Source organism: Terrapene carolina, unplaced genomic scaffold (genome assembly GCF_002925995.2).
Source record: "Terrapene carolina triunguis isolate 2854851 unplaced genomic scaffold, T_m_triunguis-2.0 Scaffold190, whole genome shotgun sequence".
Lineage (NCBI taxonomy): Eukaryota > Metazoa > Chordata > Testudines > Emydidae > Terrapene > Terrapene triunguis.
The window spans coordinates 464,300-486,846 of NW_020664541.1; the positions used below are offsets into that span (position 1 = coordinate 464,300).

At 47.0% G+C, this 22,547-nt stretch overlaps 1 protein-coding gene across 3 annotated transcripts; it reads right to left on the reverse strand.

Moving 5' to 3' along the window:
* Window positions 1–1,705: 1,705 nt before the first annotated feature.
* SLC25A18 (solute carrier family 25 member 18) lies at window positions 1,706–20,104 on the reverse strand. Of its 3 annotated transcripts, none has more exons than XM_024210465.3 (10): window positions 19,908–20,104; window positions 16,825–16,944; window positions 14,323–14,445; window positions 11,472–11,527; window positions 9,670–9,760; window positions 8,407–8,528; window positions 7,021–7,213; window positions 4,266–4,420; window positions 3,197–3,272; window positions 1,706–2,580 (listed from the first exon to the last, which is right to left on the reverse strand). In XM_024210465.3, the coding sequence occupies exons 2-10, from the start codon at window positions 16,845–16,847 to the stop codon at window positions 2,439–2,441; spliced, it is 981 nt and encodes a 326-aa protein (XP_024066233.1). In that variant the 5' UTR covers window positions 16,848–16,944; window positions 19,908–20,104; the 3' UTR covers window positions 1,706–2,438. The 3 variants fall into 3 exon arrangements, with proteins under 3 accessions (XP_024066233.1, XP_024066234.1, XP_024066235.1); XM_024210466.3 differs by having other exon boundaries at window positions 8,407–8,525; window positions 19,908–20,102; XM_024210467.3 differs by lacking the exons at window positions 16,825–16,944; window positions 19,908–20,104 and having other exon boundaries at window positions 14,287–14,331.
* Window positions 20,105–22,547: the final 2,443 nt, after the last annotated feature.

Genomic DNA, 22,547 nt, shown 5'->3' on the forward strand with positions numbered 1-22,547 from the left:
TGCAGCCCATTTCGGGGGGGGGGAGGGGAGAGGAAATTCTGCACTGCACAGGGGTGCAGAATTCTCCCAGAAGTAATTAAAAGTACCTTTAATACAGTGCTCCTGTAATCAGTGCAGTTATCAAATTAGCAATAAGCAGCAAATACTTTGTTCTGCAGAACTAGCTTTTTGTAGTAGTTTAATAGGTAGTAGAAATATTAAAATACATATGAACATAGTACTGGATCATAATACACCATTTAGCGAGTAAGCTAAAATATTGACTCATAATGCTACTCAATCAGCTGGATTCTCTGGTTTGCGGAGGCCTCCACGTTCTATAAATAGAGCTTGGACGGCGTAAACAAATGAGCTCATTAGACTAGAGCGTGTGAACTTTCTTTCCCAGAAGAAGTAGAGAGGTAATGTGCACAGAATAACTGCTCTGGCCAGGAAGAGCAGGCGGTATATTTAAGTGGTTCCAAGTGGTATTTACTAACATTTGGTTTTGATTGGCTTTTGATACACTTAAGATAAAAATCTGAGTCTCAGAGCATTGTCACAGCTGCAAGTTGAACTGATGGAGAAGTTCTGTCAGTACATTAGCACTGTTAACATTTAAGCTAATATTCTGACTAAGGGAATCTAGGACCAGCCTCCTTCCTAAATGTGAGGCAGTAGCTCCCCTTCTGGCATTGGACGGATAGAATTAGAGTGAGACAGAGTTAAGGGTGGCTTACTAGCTGTAAAAGCATCAGCCTCTTCTGCCAGATGTACTCCTGCCTCTCTCCACAGTTGGAGTTTAAAGAACTTTACTCTTTAAGCAGCTACACTTCAGCACTTAGGTGGGCTGGTCTCAAATAACCTAGCTAGAAAAGCAGCTGCTACTACCCTGAGTCTCTCCTGCTGCTAGCATTGTGCAGCTTTGATTTACAGTAATACAGCAATCCTCCCTGCATCATCTACTTGGCAGGGCCTGCTTTATAAAACATTAACTGTTAATATGCCTGAGATGTTAAGTATTATCCCTAGGGTACAGATTGTGGAGTGAAATATACCAAGGTTACTTGCCCAGTTCCACAAGGTAAGTCACTGCACTGCTATGCTTGGCACACACAGTTCCTGACTCCTAGCCCTATGTTTAGTCCTGTAAATGAAACTCAGCCAACCCTCCATACATTCATGCAGTGGTAATAAGGCTTTCATATTATGCCATCATGAATATGCGGCTTAGCAGGCTGCAGGGATACAGTTATAAAATAAAGTGTTATCCCTCATATCACAGGCAGAACTACAAGTTATTTTCTTGCTTTACAAAGGGTGTACAAAAAAGATTTGAGCCTCACTCCTCTACACAAATTGCACATCAAACAATGAAAATCCTGCATTGCTGAATCCTGAAAAATACTTAACCCAGGGTTACAATGTCTTTTCTTTTTATCTTGCCCTCTACCTCCATTTCCAAAGGAAATGCTCCCATTATAGAACAGTTTCCCCCATGCAGGCCCTGCACCAGAATGCTAACCTTCAGCAATTTTTGTAAGCGTGCTTATCGCAGTTTTGAGATTTGCAAGAACTGGTCCAGAAATGGCTTTGACACACCCAGCTGCTAGATGCCTTCAGCTGGCACATAGTGTTTTTGAACCCCTAATGCTTTGCTATAAAATTGACATTTGGTTTGTATTAGTCTTTATTTCTGTGTAATTGTAACTACTGTACACCTAAGTCTTTCTAGTTTTGCTGCCTTCTCCCCTCACCTCCACCCACTGCATTCTGACCCTGCACAGAAGGAACAAAACTGTTTCACACTTACACCTTTGTGTTCTGACTGCTGTGACTCATCTGTTTACATTCAGACACTGCTTGCTGGAACAAGTGAGTTTGAACCCCCTCTGGCTATTAGATGGAACAGCCACTGCACTCAAGCAAAGCAAACAGTGATGCATTTAAAAACAAAGCGAGATGGATACTGGACAAGAGATTGCAGATCATATATGGGCAAACTGGTCATTAGGGAGCTGAGTCCTATCTAGGCCTCTTTAGTCATACAGGACCCTCTGACCTCAAACAATCCTTGAGATCAACTCTATAAGAAAACCATGAATCTCTGCTTACACCCAGCCATTCAAAGGACAAACTGTTGTGTTATACTATCCTGGGAAAAACAAGTAAGGATACATAAATCATTCTTCCCTGTGTTTAAAATGGGCAGGGGCTAGGTGTAGCATGCAGAACGTCAAGTGGATGTATGAAAGTAGCAGGAAATTTGAGCCATAATATATCTGACAGCCAGTGTTGGCCCCTGCTCATGGGCAGAGAAAGCTGAAGGTGGTCATGCAGTCCATAAGAGAAATGATTACAACATGGTCCTGTCCATTTCTGGCAAATCCAGTTCTGCAGAAGTGGGGAGTAAACTTGTGTGCGATCTTCAGCCAGGCCTGATTTAGCCAGAACAAGTTCTAGTGGAAATATCCCAAGATATATTCACCAATGCCAATAAAATAGACACCCTGGGCTATGCCAAAGAGGGGTGCTATAACCAGGGCCCGACAGCCTGCCCCCTTCATGAAGGCAGCAGGGCCCTCATGTGTCCAGATCTTCCTGTATATTTAAAAAAAAAAAAAAAAAATTAGATGGCCAGACAAGCAGCATTTCAGACAGTTGCTACTTACAAACCAAGACCTGCAATCCTCTTAAATTAAAAACCAGACATACTCAAAGCCAGGGTTTTTAATGGATTACCCAGCAATCCTTCAGAGGGGAAGGTCCTTGGACCCACAGGAAATGGTCTAAGCATTTTCCTTGTATATTTCCTCTGAATAAGTTATAAACCAGGTGATCATCTCCCATCAGATCAGCTGTTTAAAGTACTTGGCTTACGCATTGTGGTTTATTAGTCTCCCTGCAGGCTGTTTCAGTATGAGGCACTGTCAGGTATGTTGTGGGAACTCACCCTTGTACCAGCCAGTCTGTGTAGGAGCTACTGTAGAGAATCGAGCAGGAGCACTAGCTCATGGGAAACTCTAATCCAATCTAATTCTAGACTCTTCCCACCAGGAGACCCTCTAGGGATTTATGCAGGAGTGTTGGTGGGGGTGGGGAGCGTTTCAGGTACTCCACTGTCACAGTAAGGAAGGGCTAAATGGAATGGCAATTGGACAGGGTGACACAGAACAGTAATACACCAGACATGCAGCGAGGGAATATTCTGGCTTACCTGGCGCAGTCAATGATTCCATTGTAGGTGTCCTCTCCCAGGCCTTTCTTGAGTGTTTGAATTCGGGTTTTTAAAACTAAATTGCATGGAATGGAAAAGAAACATTTTTTTAAAAATCCTCTCCAGGCAGAGTTCACAACAAGAGTCGTAACGAGTCAGTATAGAACTGGAAAATATCACCACATATCTGAGTTACCGCCCCTCTTGTTAGATCCTGGTTTTTCATGCTGGAGAGATGCTAATGTTAATCACTGAGCCACATGCTACATGAATGATCCCTGGGGATGCATGTGGGTGTGAATCTGAGAGAACCGCAAGAGGAAACAACCAGGAAGTGATGGAAAGAGGAGAGGCCTCAAAGCGCTCACTGGGTTAGTTTTGTCTGGATATGTAACCTCTTCCAGGGGACTCTCAACCGGCTCTCTTGCGCTCAGAAGGTGGATGTTATTCATCAAGAAAATGGAGAATCAGCAGGGTTTGATTCCAGGGTCTTAGCTCTCTGACTGGAGCCAGCCTTGGGGAAAACGCCACCATGTGTACAACAATCAGATGATGTTGACAAGGATGTTTTGTTTAAAGAATAGTGATGCGACCCTCAAGAGCAACATCTGCCGTTCTTGTGAGTGGGGTCCCTAAACCTCAGGAAGTTGCCAACATTTGCATATGTGGGAAATAGCAGGCCTTCAGGGAGTTCAGCAGCAGTTATCTGAAGAGCAGGATCTATGTCCTTAGAGTTCACCACCAGCAGTGTTTGTGAGTCATGTGTTGTACGAGTGTCCTCAGCAAAGAGGTGAGGGTTGTAAGAGAGCAGGGGTTTTGGAGCCTGAACCTATTCCCTGTCTTCAGTCAGTTGCTGTAGTAATTTTGGTCTGCCACCAGCACCACCAATTCCTGTGTCACCACCACTAAGACACCACAAGGACTCGCACAAAGGACTGCACCTGAAGACCACCAGGGGAGATTGGCCAAATGTGGGGCTGTGGTATGAAAGCGGCTGAACAACCTGAGTTTAAAGAAGTCCATCTCCTTCCTCTCTGGAGGACTGGCTGTACTGCCCCCCGATACTCACCATCCAGAGGGGTCACTGCTACTGCAGCCACGGATCCCGCCACGCAGCCAGACACGAATGAATGGAAGAAGGGTGCCTTCTCCTCAGAGTGCCTCTGTCCCAGTTTGTTGATGTTGGCAAACAGTGGGAAATAGATAATGGAAAAAGGCACATCCCTGTTGGGAGGGGAAAGAGTTAGATAAACACCCAACATAGACCAAAACCACAGACTGCATTGGGAGCCTGGCCTCTGACATGAGGTGAGGCAAAAGGCACAGGCTCGCTCTTATCCTACCCCTGTAGGCTCTTGTACAAAGTGGGTCACATCACTATCTGTCAGGGAGGAGATGGGGACCAAGCTCTCATCCTCACTGAAATATGGCGCTAGTGACTCTGAGATGAGAGACAGCTGCGGTTTGTAGGTCAAGAGTCTCCTGACTGATGTGAAAATTGATCTGTCCAGGGAATGGAACAGGTGAGAGCAGAGTAGAGTGTACATTCCGATTGGCATGGAGAGGAGCAGAATTTGGCAAGAAAGCTTCAGCATCTGCTGCTGAGCTAGGGGGAAGGGAAGGTTGGTCTGGAAGGTTATGAAAGGAAAATTATTTGTGTTCCTTTAGAACTGAAGTGCTGAAATAAATGGAGATTTCCCCCGAGAAAGGTTCAAATCAAAGGATTTCCCCTCAGTTAAATAAACTACAAGCAATAGCTGCTTTTCATTAATTTGGGGAAAACTGGTGAACAGAGACGTTAAAATGCTATAAAGCAACCAGGCAAAAAAGTGTTTAGCCCTAAGCTACAGCTTGGACCGAGCGAGCAAAATGTGTTGTAGTCAGGTTTAGCGTTTGAGTCAGAGAGTTCAGAAAAGCGCAGAAGAGAGAGATGTAGGCCCCTGTCTTGGGTCAAGCATACTTCTCAACAAGGTTTCGGGGGAGCAGGGTAGCAACAGGAATCCCAAGGTCCCCTCCAGAGCTGGAAAGTTACCAGCATAGACACCACCAATCTCAGCCAAAAGAGCAAACTGGGAAAACCAAAGTCATCCTTGCAGGTACATGTTCCATGCAGTCCAGGAGTCCCTTTGGTTTGGTTTTGCTTTATGCATAGCAGAAGGGACTCTGCTGAAGGGACATTTTCAGGGGAAAAGTCCTATTTAACACCACCCCCCACCCAAGCCCCGTTTCCCAGCCATGCTTACACCACCACCTCACACTGTAAAAAGGAACGACATTCACTCTTCTACGTGACTTGCTCCCCCTGATGAGGCCTGTGTACTCTGTGCGTGTCACTCAGTTTGACCAGTAAGAACACTAATGAAATATCGCTCCAGTCATTTCTGATGGCCCAGCCCCCATCCTATCTGGGTGCACTTTGCATGGGCTAGATCAGTTCAACTAAAAAAATATTCCACTGGCCCTCACGTCACCTAGACAGTGGACTAAATGCCAAGGGACTGCAATGCCTACGGGCCTGAACAAAAGGGGTGTCTCGTATATAAAGCGGGTTGAACGTTTTCCTACAGAACAGGCTTCCCTTAGAAAATGCTGGTTCCATGGAATCCAAATGTGCAGTGAAAAGTGTTGATTCTGTCAAACTTTCAATGGAAACCAGCCAGGCAGGATAGCCAGCTCCAGTCTGCCTGGTTTTCTGTCAGCTACCCTGCGCCAACCTAGTGCACTACCAAGGAGTCAGGGTTCCCAGGGCCTGGCGGGATGCTGGGGCTCTCCAGCTCTTGGGCTGCCTGCCTGCTTGCCTCCCAGAGATCCCTGGTTCATTCAGCTGGTAGCCCACCTAGTGGGTATGTGGGCTGCCCGGCTCGCAAGTCCTGCAAGCAGCTGTCTCCCCAGGCTTCCCTCCCGTCTCTGGGGAGCCAGGCAGGCAGCCAGAGGAGCTGGGGATTCAGGAAGCATATTTTGTTTTGGGAACACAGAAATGTTCTCGCTGCAGGAACGTTTTGATGCTTCCGAAATGAAATATTTTGGAATTTTCTTCCCACAAGAAATTTCAAGGTTTTGACTTTTTGTCTCGATTCAGGATGAAAAACGTTTGACAACTTGCAATTTTTTGCAGGCAGGAAGTTCCATTTTCCAGCCAGCTCTGGTCTTATACTGTGACCCTCTGAGATGCTACTGAAGCCAGTGGGAGTTGCATGAACGGCCTCTCGAGCTGCATGGCGCCCCATCATCCCAGTTCTGGTTAGCACTTCTTGGGTCACTGCTTTAATGGCAGCTAGGAGGGTAAAATGGACTTGTTCTGTGGAGACTGTCAACCCGTAATTTGCAGTAATAGAAGGGGGAAAGGAAAAAGACAACTAGATACGGTGATTGATTTGACAGAGAAGAATTTCCTTAATACAGATATAATAATTAATACCATCCAGCTCGTATGTTGCACTTTTCATCAGTAGATCTCAAAGCATTTCACAAATGAGATCAGTGTCATCCTCCTCCTTTTACAGACAGGAAAAGTGTGTTGATGTGACTTGCCCAAGCTCACCCAGCAGGCCAGTGGCAGAGTCGGGAATAGAAACAGGTCTTCTGAGTCCCCGTACAATGCCTTATCCACTAGACCACACTGCTGATACAGCTTTCCCCTCCTGTTTGCCAGGTGGCTGGGGCAAGTCCTTCAGGAACAGATGGTAAAACCATGCAGTAAGGAGGGAGGGACCGATTACAAGCCCCTGGTCTGCAGGAGGTTCCCCACCCTTCCTCCTTGGAGTAGGGTGGGACTGGTTTCCCATACTGACTCATCACTCCCTGTGTCTCCCCCCCCTTCTCACCTGAGCAGGGTGACTCCCAGTCCCTTGTACAGTCCCACTAGCCCTTGGGTTTTCAGAAGATCTCTGGCGATCACAGTGGCCGAGGGGCGCTTGAATGCTGAGGCTGTGCCGGTGGTGTAAGGCCTGTCCTGAGGGGGCTGGGAGAAGGGAGCCGGTGGTCCATCTGTTCCCAAAACCTTTTGCTGATGAATAGCTGAAAACAAACAAGAAAGAGGAATTGGGTATTTGGAGGGAGAGAGGATCCCTCATTCTTTGCTAAGCAACCGCCCCTCCCCCGTAGTCACTGCCTGGCTTCCGAGTGACCTGCCCCTAGATCCTTTCCCCAACAAAAGATCACTCCTGCCCAGAAGGTGAGAACAACTAGTGCTGAGAGAATAATTGATTTTGCAGGTTAATGGCTGACCTGAAAAAATCCAAAACAATTTGGTTAGTTTCAAAAAGAAAAGTCATTGTTTTCGTTTTTTCTTGTCAACATGAAAAAGAAAAAGAAAAATTCATTCGGGTCGATTCAAAACATTTTGTTTCAAAAATACCATTTTGCAATGAAATGTGGAAACTGTTTCAAAAATGTCAAAACAAAACATTTCTACAAAAATAAATGGTTTTTTTTCCAGCCAAAACTATTTGCCACATTCAACCCGAATTCGCAAATAGTTTCAATATCCTGAAAAATGCTGAAAAAATGTCACCCAGCTCTAACCACCATCCTGTCACTCTCTGTGTCACCAACTAGGGCTTCCCAGTCCAAATCACTCTAGCAGTCCTGAGAGCATCAGAACCAACCACTTCTTCCCCACCCCCCACAACCCACCCCAAGGAATGGAGAGCGTAACCTCTATGTACTCACCAACAACCAGCCTGACAGTAAAACACTGAAGGTGGAGTTTGAACTCAGATCCCAATATGGGAGCATGAGGCAATTACTAGTCTATTGTACCAGTCCAGAAATTAGATCCTGAACATTCACACAGACAGCTGAACAGGTAAAAGAGTCTTGCATTTCTACCTTCCTCCCCAGGGATTTCTTTTGTTTTTAAATCCAAATTACGCTTTACACTTAAATTATAATCACTGCTGGCTGAGGCTGGGATTGCAGGATTCGTGATCTCTTCTCACAGCCAGTGTCCCCATGTCATTGCCTGTGGTACTGCTTACTGGGAGAGGCTGGACAGGGGTCCCTGTGCGCTCCCCTTCAGCAAATATCGAGGTGGTGGGGACTGCCCAAGCCTGTTCTTGAGCATCAAGGGCTCAGTCCCTTTAGAATGCAAATCTCACTATGATACCTGCGGGATCTCAAGCAGTTTGTGACAAAGGGATTTACTGCAGAACCTAAAGCAACAATCTGGATGTCCACTCCCACCCCCGCCATGCAAAAGAGGGCCTAACCCAGTCGTCCAGCATCTTGAAGTTGAATTTTCAGCATCTCCATGGGGGAGGTGACCACCACTTGGCAGGCCCCAGCTCCACAGCCAGCTAGCATCTCCCTCACCAGCGTCAACTCCTTCCTGCCGGGAACAACACAGAAGTAAAGGGAATGCACAGCAGAGAGACAGACAGGCAGACACACAGATTTACACAGCTATCTGGGGGGGTGGGGGTACACAGCCTTCTCATGCTGCATCTTGATGCTGCCAGGCCACCCCAGCACGACAGCTCCGCATTGAGTCCTTAGACTTGTATCCTGAGCTATAAGGAAACAGACTAGACATGCTGTGCCACATATCCACATAGAAACAGGCACACACCTCCTTGCTTATCCACGTGCTTCCCACACAGTATGCAGGTACATACGCACCCATGCATAAATGCTGTCTTTATTCCAACAGCCTGCCTACAATAGTGACCTTTGCTGTACGAAGGCACAAAACCCCTAAAACACCTGATTTTGCACTGCTGTGCCAAGGGAGGAAATTCTTTCCTGACCCAGCTGATGACTGCCTCAATGTCTTAAAGAATATAATTTTATAATTTTTCATCCTAGCTAATGTATTCTTAGACACTATAGATCCTTTTCTTATTCATATACATGTCTCATCCTTTAAAAAAAATTACTAATATAGTTGTCTCAATAACATCCTGCAGCAGTGAGTTCCACAAGTTAATTTTAATATTCGATTAAAAAGGTATCAGCTGTTTGCTTTTATCCCTTATGAATACAGGTATTATATCCTTCCTTGACAGGAGTCTGGACTTTTATCATTTAACAGTTTTTTCCATCTCTAATTTCTATGATCCTCTCTACTGTAGAGACATACGAAGACCCACCCACACATGCTTGATATATACTCCCACACACATCCGTAGGAACTGATCAATGGTCCACCTAGTCTCTGATAATGCTGTGTATCAGATACTTCAGAGGATGACAAAAAATACCTATAATGATCCTGGACACGCACACATACTAGTCACCCACATACTGTACACACAGAACCACAGGTATTCAGCCGCACACAAAGCTACACACCTGCATAACTATGCAGACCCCCATAGAAACACACCCACAATTACACAAATACACATATGCACACCCAAAACTAAATGTCTGTCTATAGCTTCATACAAATACTGCCCCCCCACCACCCATACACACACATACATACACGTAGAAATTTTTGCCAAAACTAGACAGTGACATTTCCTCCATACCTGTCCTGTGACAGCAGCTGTCGAAAAAAGTCATTGGCTGCCAGCTTGATTGCCTTCTCTGGCGTGACCAGTGTCAGGTTCACTGCGGCCCCTGGTCAAGGACAGAAGGGGCGATAAAGGGTTAATTCAGTCACATTCCATGATGTATTAAAAATCCCTCCCACATTGATTACCCAAAGTAAGAATGGGGAAGAGAGACATCTCATGTGCAAATGATTCCATGCAGCGAGTGTCTGAGGTCTCAGCTGGTCACAGCTTCCAAGGGCAGGGGAAGAGGGGCCTTTCAAAGAGACAGCAATGGAGGCAGAACCAGGAACAGGGGCAGGATAGCCCGGGGCAGAGGGATTGTGAATGGTATATGAGAACCAGTGCTTTGATGGACAGCAGTGTACTCAAACTGTGACCTATGGAGCAGCAGTAGCTCCACTCAGCCCTACCTGGTAGTCCTCAGAATTAAATGCTTAGCATTGGGAGGGGACTCCTGGGACAAGTGTGCAGAGCCCTTGGTGACTCCCACTACAAGTGCACAGGGACCTTGGGGCCTGCTGGGACAGGAGAGAATCTCTATCTTACAAAATAATCTATATGATTATATTAGGATGGAGGAATGCTAACACAGTGATAAGGCTTCCCATTGCCCTTGTTTTCACTGGAGTTTAGGAACAGGCACATCACAACAGGTCAATGCTCCGTTCACTCCAACATTCTGCCGACAGTAGTAGGCTATGCCATAGGAAGATGCCAACCTTCTAAAATGCCTGATTCTGAAGTGCTTCACCAAGGGAAGAAATTCCTTTCTGACCCCGCTTGACGATCACTTTATGCTCTGAAGCATGAGGCCTTACATCTTTGTAACTTTTTAACCTAACTAGTGTAACTGTAGATGCTGTTCTTATTCATATAAATGTCTTCCTTTTAAATAAATTTGCTAAGATAGTGGTCTCAATAATATTGTGCAGCAGGAAGTTCCACAGGCTAATTACATATCAGGTAGAAGGGTATCGGGTATTTGCTTTCATCCATTTTAAATGGTTTGTCTTTCAGTTCCAGAAAGCACCCTCTTGTTTCTACTAAGTAGGCTTGAAAGGATTAGATTTTTATTGGTAAATGTCAGTAAACTTCAATTTCACTGTACACACAAACAGACAAAAAAATATTTCCATCGATAATTGAAATGTACAGGTAGGCAAAGTAAGAAAAATGCTACTTGAGAACTTAAGAGTTTGATTTAAGGATATTTACTTATATATTTTGACATGCGATGATGACTATTTGTGTTGTAATGATTATAAAACTAACTGCTTGAATCTCAACAGCTACTGTTATTAAATAATTATTGTATGACCTTCCCCTAATGTTTCACAATTTAAATAAAAATAAATACAATGAATAAAAGTCTAAAAATGCTTACAACTGAACATCAATATTATCTGTCAAAATGATAATAAATAAAAATCAAATTCTGTCAAGCCTACTAATAAGGTAAATTAGAGCATCCAACTGGTCTTTTCTGGTCATCATTTAATCTCTCTCTCTCTCATATCGCCCTGCCTCTGATCATTTCCACTGCTCTTCTCTGAAAGATTCCCTTTTTTGAGCCAGTATTTCTCTTGTCAGTAATTGTCATCAGTGCTCAGTGAGAGCAATGACTGTGTGCCTCAGGGACAGCTGGGTCTGAAATAATGCCTCTATTCCTGAGAAGAGGCGTACAGGTGGCAGTATGCGCTTCTGCTGAGAGGCTGTAACTGACACAATGGGCCAATCCACTGCAAAGGGGCCCCCGACATTCCCCCAGAGACTACCTCGGTACATGCCGAAGAATCCCTCTGAACGCAGAGTCTTCACCAAGCAATCCCGCCTGGAACCAGAGAAAGAGAAATGGGGTGAGTTGCTGCTGCCCCAGGATTGTGCCATTAGTTTGCTATTAGCAACGCTTTTAGCTGCACTAGAGCTAGAGTTCACAGTTTCTGAAGGTAGAGGCCATTAGGGGGCAACATGATCACACGCTTGGAGCAGGTTGGAGAGTGGCCCAGGCAGGGCAGTAGTACGTGCATGCAAACACACGTGCCCACCACCCTTTGGCAGCTCCTTCTGTAGAGGGAATAGATAGAAACGAGACAGAAGTCCCATTCTGGGAAAAGAACTATCCTAGCTACTACCATATTTAACACAGAAATGGCTAGCATGGCTCTGACAGGACAGGGATACTTTGACCAATAGTAAAATGTTATAATAAAATCATGCTATAGATACTGTGTGCTGGAGGATACTCTAGAAATATTCCGTGTTTCTCAATCTTTTCATGTTGGAGATCCCTTATTTGAAGTCAAAACTTTCCACAGCCCCTCTTACATTGACTGTAAAAGAGTAAAAACTAATAAGAAGCTAGGATAATTCATGTGTGTGTGTGTTTCGGGGGACTGACTGAGAATATCTGACCTTGAAGTGTAAGAGTGTGCAGAGAGTGGGGGAACAAGATCTTCTTTTCTTTAGATTGTAATAACATTTTCAACACCTTGTGACCCTCTTATTTGCCTTTTGTGACCCCTCTCTCCCCCTCCCCCGCAGGGGCCGTGACACTGCTCTATAGCAGAGTTTGGTTAGCAGGGTTCTCAAGGACAAAAAACCTTCTTCTGCCCATTGGTCAGAGAAATTGTGCTAGAACCTCTATTAACAACAACTGTATTTAAAAACAGTTGTAGCTACAGTTCTGACCCTTTAGAACTTCTCTTGCCTGTCAGGAAAAGAGGTTTTTGCTTTCGGGGGTGGGTTTAAGTAGGGAAGCAATGTTATTTAATGGAATTCACCCTGATCTGCAGAGTGGGCAGGGACTTAAAATTTCCAGGGGAGGGTGGTAATAAAGTTGGATAGCCCTTCACATCTTCATAGTGCATTACAAGCATTCACTAACTAATCAATTCTGTTGCCCTCCAACACCGTCTAGCGTGCAGAGCCTGTAGGGCCTCCTTCTTTTCCTTTGTTTGTAGTCCCAGAAGCACTGGTAGCTTAAGACAGTCCTGGGTCACGGAATGGAAGGCACTGGGTCGCGGCGACTCTGGTCAGCACCACCAACTGGGCTGTTAAAAGTCCCGTAGGCAGTGCTGCCCGGCTAAGGCAGGCTACCTGTTCTGACACCGTGTTGCGCCATGGAAGCAGACAGCAGCAGGTCCGGCTCCTAGGCAGGAGGGCCACAGGGCTCCGTGTGCTGCCCCTGCCCAGAACATCGGCTCCGCATTCAGAGCTGGGGGCAGGGTGGTGCCTGCAGGCGAGAGCTGTGTGGAGCCACTTGCGTGCCTCCGCCTAGGAGGCACGCCTGCTGCTGGCTGCTTCCGGGGACTAGCACGGTACGCAGTGCCAGGACAGACAGGAAAGCCTGCCTTAGTACCCCCGCTGCGCTGCTGACCGGGAGTCACCAGAGGTAAGCCCGTGCCCCAATCCCCTGCCCCACCCCTGAGCCCCCCCCAAACCCGGAGCTTCTTCCTGCACCCCAAATCCCTCATCCCCAGTCCCACCCCAGAGCCTGCACCCCCAGCCCAGAACCCTGATCCCCTCCTGCATCCCAACCCCCTGCCCCAGCCCTGAGCCCCCTCCCTGCACCCCAAACCCCTCATCCCTGGCCCCATCCCAGAGCCTGCACTCCCAGCCCAGAGCCCTGACCCCCTCCCACACCCCAACCCCTGCCCCAGCCCAGAGTCCCCTCCCACATCTGAACCCCTCATCCCCCCCCAGCCCTCATCCCCGCACCCCAACTCTCTGCCCCAGTCTTGAGCCCCTCCCACACCCCAAACCCCTCATCCCCAGCTCCGTTGGGTCGCCAGCATCAACAATTTTCTTCAACTGGGTCATGAGAAAAAAAGTTTGAAAACCACTGGCTTAAGACATCTCAGCTCTGCCCTTATCAACAGGAGAAGGAAAGCAGCATTTCCCAGGGAAGGGCAGCAGGGCCCTGAGGGCTGCTGGAGGCTGAGAGCTGGCAGTTTGTACAGAGCAGTGCAGACTTGCCCTGCCCGTTTCATCAGGATGAGGCTCTTGGAACATGAGTGAACAAACTCAAGATAAATACTTCCCAGCATGCAACATGTCTGAGAGAGGAGAGGATGGGGAGAGGCAAACATTCCCAGGATACAGACAGCCACAGGACAGCCACGTATGCTCAGTCATACATGCACAACTCTATTCTGCAAGCCCCCCACCGAGTTCCTCTCTGACCTTTGTCTATTAATAAGGAATTTTTATATTTTATTTTATTGTATTTTGTGGAGGGATTTGGGTTACATGATTTTCTTATCTCACCACCCCGGATCCTAGAGATGCCTCGTTCCTCTCCTGCCCATCCTTGTGCCTCCAGCCAAATGCAGAGTAGAACCCACTTTGGGGCCCAGGAACTCTTATCAAAGATGTATTGTTGCCGGTGGTAATGCCCTATGACTGAGCTAGCTGGTGGATCCCCTGACAAAAGAAAACGACGGGGAATCAGCTGGGAGCAGAAGCCTCTTGTGTCTCAGTGGAGGAGGAATGAACGACAGGGACAGTTGAGGAAGACGTCTTCAGCTCCAGCCACCCCCACCATTGTTGGGGGGGCCAGGGAGGATTAGGGACAGTTTTATGTTCACTTACTAGTGCCCCCACCTGGGGGGTTCTAAGAACACATACATTCCAGTATAGACTCCTTGTCCCTGCTGGTTTTGAAGACGGGTTTTCGCCAAATCAATTGGGAAGACGCAGCTCACTCCCACTAGTCCGGCCACACCTCCATTGATTAACTTTGCTGGAACACTGAAATGAGAAGGGAGAGGTCAACACCGCACTCTCAACAGTAGAATGACAGCTGCTTGCCCTGCCCCGATCCCTCCTGAATCCCCTCCTAAGGGCCTAAATTCCTTTTGAAAAGGAGATTTAGGCTCCTAAATCAGTTAGGTGCTGTGATGCTGAGCACAGCAACACCTAAATCCCTTTAAAAACCTGGGCCTTTGTCTCTTCATGCCTCAGTTCCACATCTGTAAAATGGGGTTAATAGCATTTCCCTACCTTACTGGGGTGTGGGGAGGACAAATACGTTAAAGATTGTGTTGTGAGGTGGTAACGGGCCCATGTAAATACCTTAGACAGACACAGCGGAGAGTAAAGAGTGGAGACTGACAGCTGCCCAAGGGATTTCTTCAGGTTCTTTCAATGGGAGTTGTGTGGCTAAACCTCCTTGGCAGCTTTGAACTTCTCAACCACAAACAGAAAGAATGAATGATACCTGAAGGTCAGCCCTGCGCAACTACCAACAGGGACGCTGCACAAGGCCGTGCCCCTTTTAAGGACTGCTGCTCTTCTTGACCCCATCCCCAGAGCATGGGAACCAAGAGTGTGTCGGCTGCTTCCTGATTTCCCATGTAGTTAGCACAGTTAGGCCCCGCAGCTGCAACCCCACCCTTTTGTGACAAGCCCTCCTCCACCCAAATCAGCTACCAAACCCTTTGCACGTGCACAGCCCAGGCAGTAGAAGCTGACCTGAGCCCCTATTCAACTGATTTCACACAGGGATCCACCAAACCTCGGGCCAGGCTCTTCCTCAGTCTAATGAGGAGCTCCCTGGATGGTCTGGGAAAGATTGCTAGTGAGTGGACTGATTCTGCAGTTTGATTGGCTAACATCTCCTTCCCAGGAAGAAAGGGGAAGGTGGTCAGCCAACCACCTCAGCACAGACTGCAGATCTCAATGAGCACCGAGGTGCCTTGGATTTACCAGGGGTTTACGGTCCCACCTCCTTGCAACATACTCACTGAAGTAACATGGCCCAGCAACCTCACACAACTAGCCCAAGCAAAGCTGCGAAAGAGAACTGGGCTGCTTATGAAGTCCCAGAGGTGGTGGAGATGCTGGCACAATAGCCTATAGAGCTAGCCTGCTTGCGTGCATATATATCTTTTCTTATGAGTTTGACCATGTTACATTATAGGTTTGTTATTTGTTATTATAATAGGTTTATCAATTTGTATTCGAGTATTTTAGCTGTAACGTAACGTACCTACAATGGCTACAGGCTCTGTAGCTTAACCTAAGACAAGTTAGTATATATGTTTGTGATCTTTCGCACAGATAAGTGGGCAAGTTAAAGCAAGTTGGTAGGTAAGGCCACCTAAGTTCATGGCCTTTGTCAGACTTAACAGATACACCACGAAGAACATGGAAATAATCGGTTAGAACAGAAACAACGGACGTGAGGATGAGCTAATGGTCTCTAATGGTTACGAATATGTCATTAATACACATGAACATGCCAGCCTATAGAATAAGTGCGGACCCTAACATTTTTGTGGGTGAGGAAGTTAAGATTGGACATGGAAGGAGGGCACATAGGAATCAGGCCCTATAACAGGAGCAACCCACCATGTTGGGAAGGTTCAGCTTGTTTTGTTAGTTCGCCATTGTTAGTTCTTACTTGTTTTAAGTAAACTCTACGTTAGCTTCTATGGTCTTTCTATAGCGTTTAGCTCTAGCTTCTTCTAAGTTCTTCATCTCTCCCTCAAGACTTGAGGAACCTGGACCAACGAACTCTCTTGGCATGTCAGAGGCAAGGCTAATCCTTTGTCTCTTATCACCAGGTTACCAAGGAAGGGTTTGAGTATATTAATTGAGAAACTTTTATAGTATACAATACCACACAAACTGCTAGAACATTATTGCTTTTGTAATCAGTTGATTATTTATTATTTGATTACTATTCCATTTATCTCAGTAAAAGGCTTTAAGGCTGCATTTTGTTCTCAGTGAGAGTTTCCTTGACATACATCCCAAAGGTCCCTGGAAATTCTATGTAGCCTGATTCTGGGACAAGAACCGTATCATCTTCTGATCAGATTAATTGGCGAGCCTATAACTGATATTATCTAACAATATTATTAACCTCCCATAAAATCAGGCAACAAGCAGTAGGATTAGCATGTCTACTGCTAATGCTCTTAGGTCCTTACAGGTGAATTAAAACCAAGCTCTGTGTAAATGCAAAGAAATCAGGACCTGGGAAATCTCATACTCCATCTACCAATTGGATGGGAAGACCAGGCCCACCTGACTCCCAACTGCTGCAACTGACAACCAGTAGCAGTTTAGCCAGAGGCCAGAATTATGCCCCGAAGGGTAAGAAACTGTGGGAATGGCACTGACCTTATCTTCTTCTTGCTCCCCATAGTTCCTCGAGGACCTTCTTCCTTGACTGCTGCAGACACAGGGGGATTCTTTCACCACAGAGACGCTCTTCCCTTTGAAAGAGGTTGCCTTATTCAGCTGAGGGATAGAACATCAGATCTTACAGCACCAATTGCCATGTGCTTTAATATCTACAGGCATATGATACACTTGTCTCTGGTATTTACCACATGTGATCTATTACAAGCCCATGGCATAATCAGTGGGTTCACAATTTATCACACACCATACAATTGCCTCACCTGCACTCTACCCATTAACCCACCTCCCCTTAGAGTGAGGCCGAGATCCTCAAAGTGATTTAGGCATCTAGCACTCATTGATTTAAATGGGATTTAGGTGCCTGAATCCCTTTGAGGATCTCGGCCTATGCCTAACATCCCAAGGTGCTGGGCAGCTTCGAACAGCCACCATTTTCTTTTTCTAAATCAATTCACCACAAAAACGTTCCCCACTTTTCTCCAGTTGTGGAAATCCCCACCCTCCCTCCTGCCCAAATTACACGTGCCCTAGTCCCTGGATAGGTGAGATTTAGTTCTGCACCTGAGATACCTTCAAGGTCTAATCTCATGCTGAGTGCCAAGGGGCTGAAGAGTCACGTACAACCCCCAAGATGGACGAGCCATACAGAACAGCTAGCCCTATTATTCCAGTTGCTCTGACAGCTCTCTGTGGGGCCTGAGAGCATCTCTAGTTGCCAGGATAGCTCGCCGTAGCTCTTTAAGCTGGTCTTATCCTAGCAACAGGATTGCTGAGGAACCACTGAACAGATGGTACACAAGCTCCCCTGTCGTAGGCCTTCTGTCTCTTATAAGAAGCAAGGAGCAAAAGAATCCCTGAGGTACGAAATCACGTCTGAAAGACCATGAGGTGTCCCCCCCTCCGTCCCCTCCCCAAGCCACAGCCAGCTCCAAGATTCACAGTAAAGGATGTCTCCTCCTGGGACTAGCGTGGCCTTGTCTGCAGACTGCTATGGAAGAAACAAGGGGGTGGAAGGCAGACAAAGGCAGCAGCAGCCTGGAATTGTGAGTGGGGTTGGAAGAGGAGATGAAGTGAGCAGAACCTTTGCTCTCTGTAGCCTGATCTCTAGGGACACCAACACCTGGCTATTCTCTGCATATCTGCCCTCAGAGCACAAGGCGCCGGGGGCCAGCGGGAAGGCCCAGATATGCGAGCGGGTGGAGAAGGTGGCTTGAATCCGGGGCTGAGATCATGGCCATTTCCAGTTGTTTGCGCGTGCGCTCTCTTTTTCAACGAGTATAGGCAGTTTTCGTGCTTGTCATTAAAAAATAGCAGTAGCTGGAGTCAGGCAGAGGGCATGCAGGCCTTCCCCCAGCTTCCTCCTTCCTCCAAACTCCCCTGTGCACCTCAGCCCTGCCCTGCAGCACCCCCTGCTGGGCCAGTCCCAGCCTCCTCCAGTCCCAGTTCTGTCAGTGCATGGCACTCCTGACCTGGGATCCCAGCTGGTTTGTGAGGGAGGCAGGAACTGAAGCGAGCGTTGTTCTAAACGCAGATCTCTTGTGCAAAAGCTTTATTCTGATCAATGCTACAGCAGCACTGCATGGCTCCCGGGGGAGCTGACACCAATCACTGCCAGCTAGAGAGTGGGTCAACATGGTGCTGGGATTTCCGGGGGGTACAGGGGGAATACAAGAGAGAGGACTGGAAAGGGAAGATCCTTTGGAAAGTGGGCCCTGCTACTGGATGGGGCCCTGAATTAGCAGGGAATAGGTGACTAGCAGGCAATGTGGCACAAAGCTGATTGCTGCCAACACAGGTCCCAGGGAGAAGATGCACTCTAGGTCCAATACTTCCCCTACCGCCCCCCTTCCCCCGGTCACATTATGCAATGACCTGAAGGAAGGGGGGGGGGGGGTGCAGGGGCAGGACAGTGCCAGGGAGCTGTGACTCACTGGAATGGCATGACACACAGAAACACTGTGTGTTGACTGGGTGGGGACAAAGTCTGATATTTTGGCAGCAAGGGAGTTCAAATGTCAATGGATCTGGAGCGTGGGCATGGAGTAGAAGAATCCGCTAAGAGAAAGCTAGAGCCTGCGGCCATTGTACAGTCTTCTCTGTCCCAAAGCAGGTTACACAGCTTGTGGGATGATGCTGTAGGTGATGAGATGTCAAGACTCGCCTTGGGCAGTCTCTGCTGACACCCAGACCCAGATTTGCCAACCCCCAAGGGTTCAAATAATAATAATAATAATCAAGATTTGCTTAAAAATCATGAGATTTAAAAAAAAAAGTTTGGGGTTCTTTTTAATTGTCTTTTGGTGGCAGAGTGTCTAGTGTTTCGAGCTCTTCTTCACAGCCACGAGGGCTAGACACTTACCTGATTTTTAAAATGAAGGCTGACAGATTGTCAGGCAATACCCTGACTCCAACAGCCAGGGCATGAGGGAAAAAACTCAAAATCACAAGATGCATGATAAAAATAGTGAGCATGGCAACACTGCAGTCCAGTTCCTACTCCTCTAACTCCCATTATCACCCTCCTCCCAAAGTGGTAACAGCCCATGCTGTGAGGCACACTTTGGTAGGTTATTTTCTAGACTGCACCCTGATCTGTTTGGGGCAGCTGATTCTGACAGGGACCAAAAAAAAAAAAAAAAAACCCACAGAAGGAGCACAATGTAGAATGTGCTAGCCTCCTTCTGTGAAGCAATCTACTCTCCATATATTACTAAAGAAATCAGAGACAGGCCTGAATCAACACCTCTGAACTCTGGGGAAGTTCAGATCCAGGTCTGAACTCTGCAGCTTGGACCCACATTTAAGAGAAACCCAACTTCCAGATTCCAGCACCATCCAGCATTTCTGAAGCTCTAGGAATCCAAGTGGCGCCAGGAGTTTAAGGAGACCCAAGGCTGGGTTAGAACTGCACAGAGTGCCTTTCAGGCTAGTCATCTCGATACCCTCGGGCTGTGACTTACCCAGAAAACATGTATTTATGAATGATCAGGAGCATATGTGTTGGGCTGATGCACAGATGGAACTGCAATAGGGTCAGAAGAGAAAGAGGTGAGACTTACCTCTATTTCTGCCCCATCAGTTTTCTCCCTTCTCCTTGTCCTTGCTCCTCTTCCAAACCCAAATATCTGACTCACAGCTGGATTCCACTAGCAAGCAAACCCCATTCCTGGCTTAAGGGACAGTTCACAAATTCCCATTGTTTTTAAGCAGTGTAAACATGCTTTTTCTGTTTGGTTGGCTTTTCCTCCCTTAGCCTGAGAAAGAAGTCACTCCTGGTCCCTTCCAGCCAGAGCTTTCCCTCTGGGTGGGGACAGATAGGTGGAGGAGGGGCACATCTCACACAAAAATGCCTGTTAGGTTTTTAACCTAAAGTTAAAACAGGTTTTTAGACTAACAAAGGCTGGATTTCCTCCCACTTTGCTGAGCCCCGCCCGACTGGCAGGCTATAATCATTCAGTTAACAGAACCACAGACCTGCTAGACCAGTCAGTCCCTATCCCTGCTGGCTTGGGCTTTCCCCACTCTAGTTTTAAATGTCATTAGCTATGGGGCTTCCACCATTTCCCCTCGGAGACTGTTTCATAGTCAAACAGCTCTTGCCATCAGGAAGCATTTCCTGATATTCAGCCTCCACTTTTTCTTTCTTAATTTCATCCCATTGCTCCTAGTCATTCCCCCTTGTTCCACAGGAACCAATTCTTTCAGCCCTTGATGCTTACACTCCTCACATGCTTGTAGATGTAGGTCTCTCCCACCCACAGGTAGTTTTCTTTTACCCACTTTATTACAGAAACTTGGCCTGGTATCCATATTCAAGGGCTAGTCAGCTGATCCAGGGAATCAATCCAGTCAGCACTCAGCCTTCTATGCAACAATGGCTTCAGAAGGATGTTAACAAACTTTAACAAACCGTAGAGAATTCCTAAGAGATATTTGAGGTTTACCTGTAGGATAAACAAAAATGTGTCAGCAAATCTGGTCCCCAAACCCCATGCTGTCCCTAATCACTTATGAGAGTCGTGCATGATGGGGCTCTCTCACTTCGTGACCAGTTTGTCTGACATGGGCCTTTCTGGGCAACCTCTGCTTTCTCTTCTACAATTCCAAACAACTCTTCATCCTCATTTAGAGAGTTGCTTTCCTGCTCCCAGTGACTTATATCCACTGAATTGTAATTCTTGTGCTAGGAGATTTCCCCCCTTCAGGAAAGGTGCATTACTAAAAAGAAACTGAAATACATTTTTTGTAGTGCATTCTTCCAGAGACAAAAGATGAAGACTAGATGTTGTCTTAGAAAATACACCCTAGTTCCACCACAAGTTGTTGAGCTAGATGGAAGAATCACTGCAAATCTATGGCCTGTGTTCTGCTGGAGGTCAGATTAGGTGATCATAATGCTCCCTTCTGGTTTTAAAATCTATGAACCTGTGGCTGCTTGGCTAAGAGATTCATGGGAAAGAATCAGTTTCCCCAGGGAATCTCTAATCAGACATAGGGAGCCATGTGTGTGATGTAGCTCCCCAGGGATGCTCAAATCAGAGGGATGCGTGTGGGAGTGTGATGCACATTTCCAAGGGAAGCCTGGCTAAGGTGTATGTGGGTTGTATTTTCCCAAGAAAGATTGCTTCAGATGCAGGTATGGCTGTGATGCATTTTCCCAGGGATACTTTGTGCAAGGGTGACTATGGTTCTGTGATGCATTACTCCAGGGAACGTTAGCATGAAGGCAGGTTGGGGTGGGATATATTTCCCCAGCAAGGTTCCTGGTTTCTTTTTCACCTCATTTCCCTGCTGCAGTGGTGTAGGCACAAGGATCTTGAGTGGCAGACACTGGAGTTTAAACCATCAGTATTGAGACTCACAACCTCAGGTTAGACCCTAGGACTCTCTCCTGCCTCTTTGCTTCCTGCCCTCCAACCCTTTACTTTAACTACTTGATACCAGGTCCTGCATAACTCTTATTGAGTCTAATAGCCAAAACAGGAGCCAGGCTGACAGATTTTGAAGAGTCCCTGTCACTCCAGAGCCCCATGGTGCCAAATGTTCTAAAACCCTACAGAAGCTAAAGGGCACTGGAAACATCAGTGTGTCTAGAGCATGGATGCATCCCGAGGAGAGTGTGGTTCTGCCCAGTTCTCCTATGGACATCCATTCCCCCCTCAGCCTATGCCCTACCCTAAACAGGATCTTCGTCCAGAACTGATCTTTTCAGGGAAGGGGGCTTTAAAAGTAGGAGCATGGTTGGGGCGTCTCTAGGTTTGCCCTGAAACAACAAGGACCCCACCAATAAATAGGGTATATCTAAGCGTTTGCTGGAAGGAACCTAAGGGCATTGCTGACACATTCTGATAGTTTCCATTGCCAACGGGAAGGCAGCAGGGCCGGCCTTCGGCACAAGCATTAAAAGCAGTAACTTGCTGTCCCATGCTGACTCAGCAAATCATGGTCCAGTCTCCCTCACTGGAAGAAGAGAGGCAGCTCCACTCTTGTTTCTTCTCCCTGGGGCATGGTAGCTTGGAGTCCCCACCAGTGGTATAACCCGTTGGCACTGGCTGGCTGCCCTTAGCTCCAGCTCTAAGGTTTGTGCTGCCCCAGGCATGGTGAGACAACAGTCCAGGCCTCATAGCTTGAGGCACACTACTGAGACTGAACGTTCTGCTTGCCTAGGGGACCGCTTGTTCTGGCTGTACAGACAAGAC

Bases quoted from the DNA above. Each gene is read 5' to 3' on its own strand.
- SLC25A18 (XM_024210465.3), bottom strand. From the start codon at position 16,847: ATGGGGAGCAAGAAGAAGATAAG. The intron at 8,529-9,669 runs GTATGGAGGAAA...TGTTGTTCCCGG, and splicing joins CAGCTGCTGTCACAGGACAG to CAGGAAGGAGTTGACGCTGG. The intron at 7,214-8,406 runs GTTAGGCCCTCT...GTTTGTTTTCAG, and splicing joins TCAAGATGCTGGACGACTGG to CTATTCATCAGCAAAAGGTT.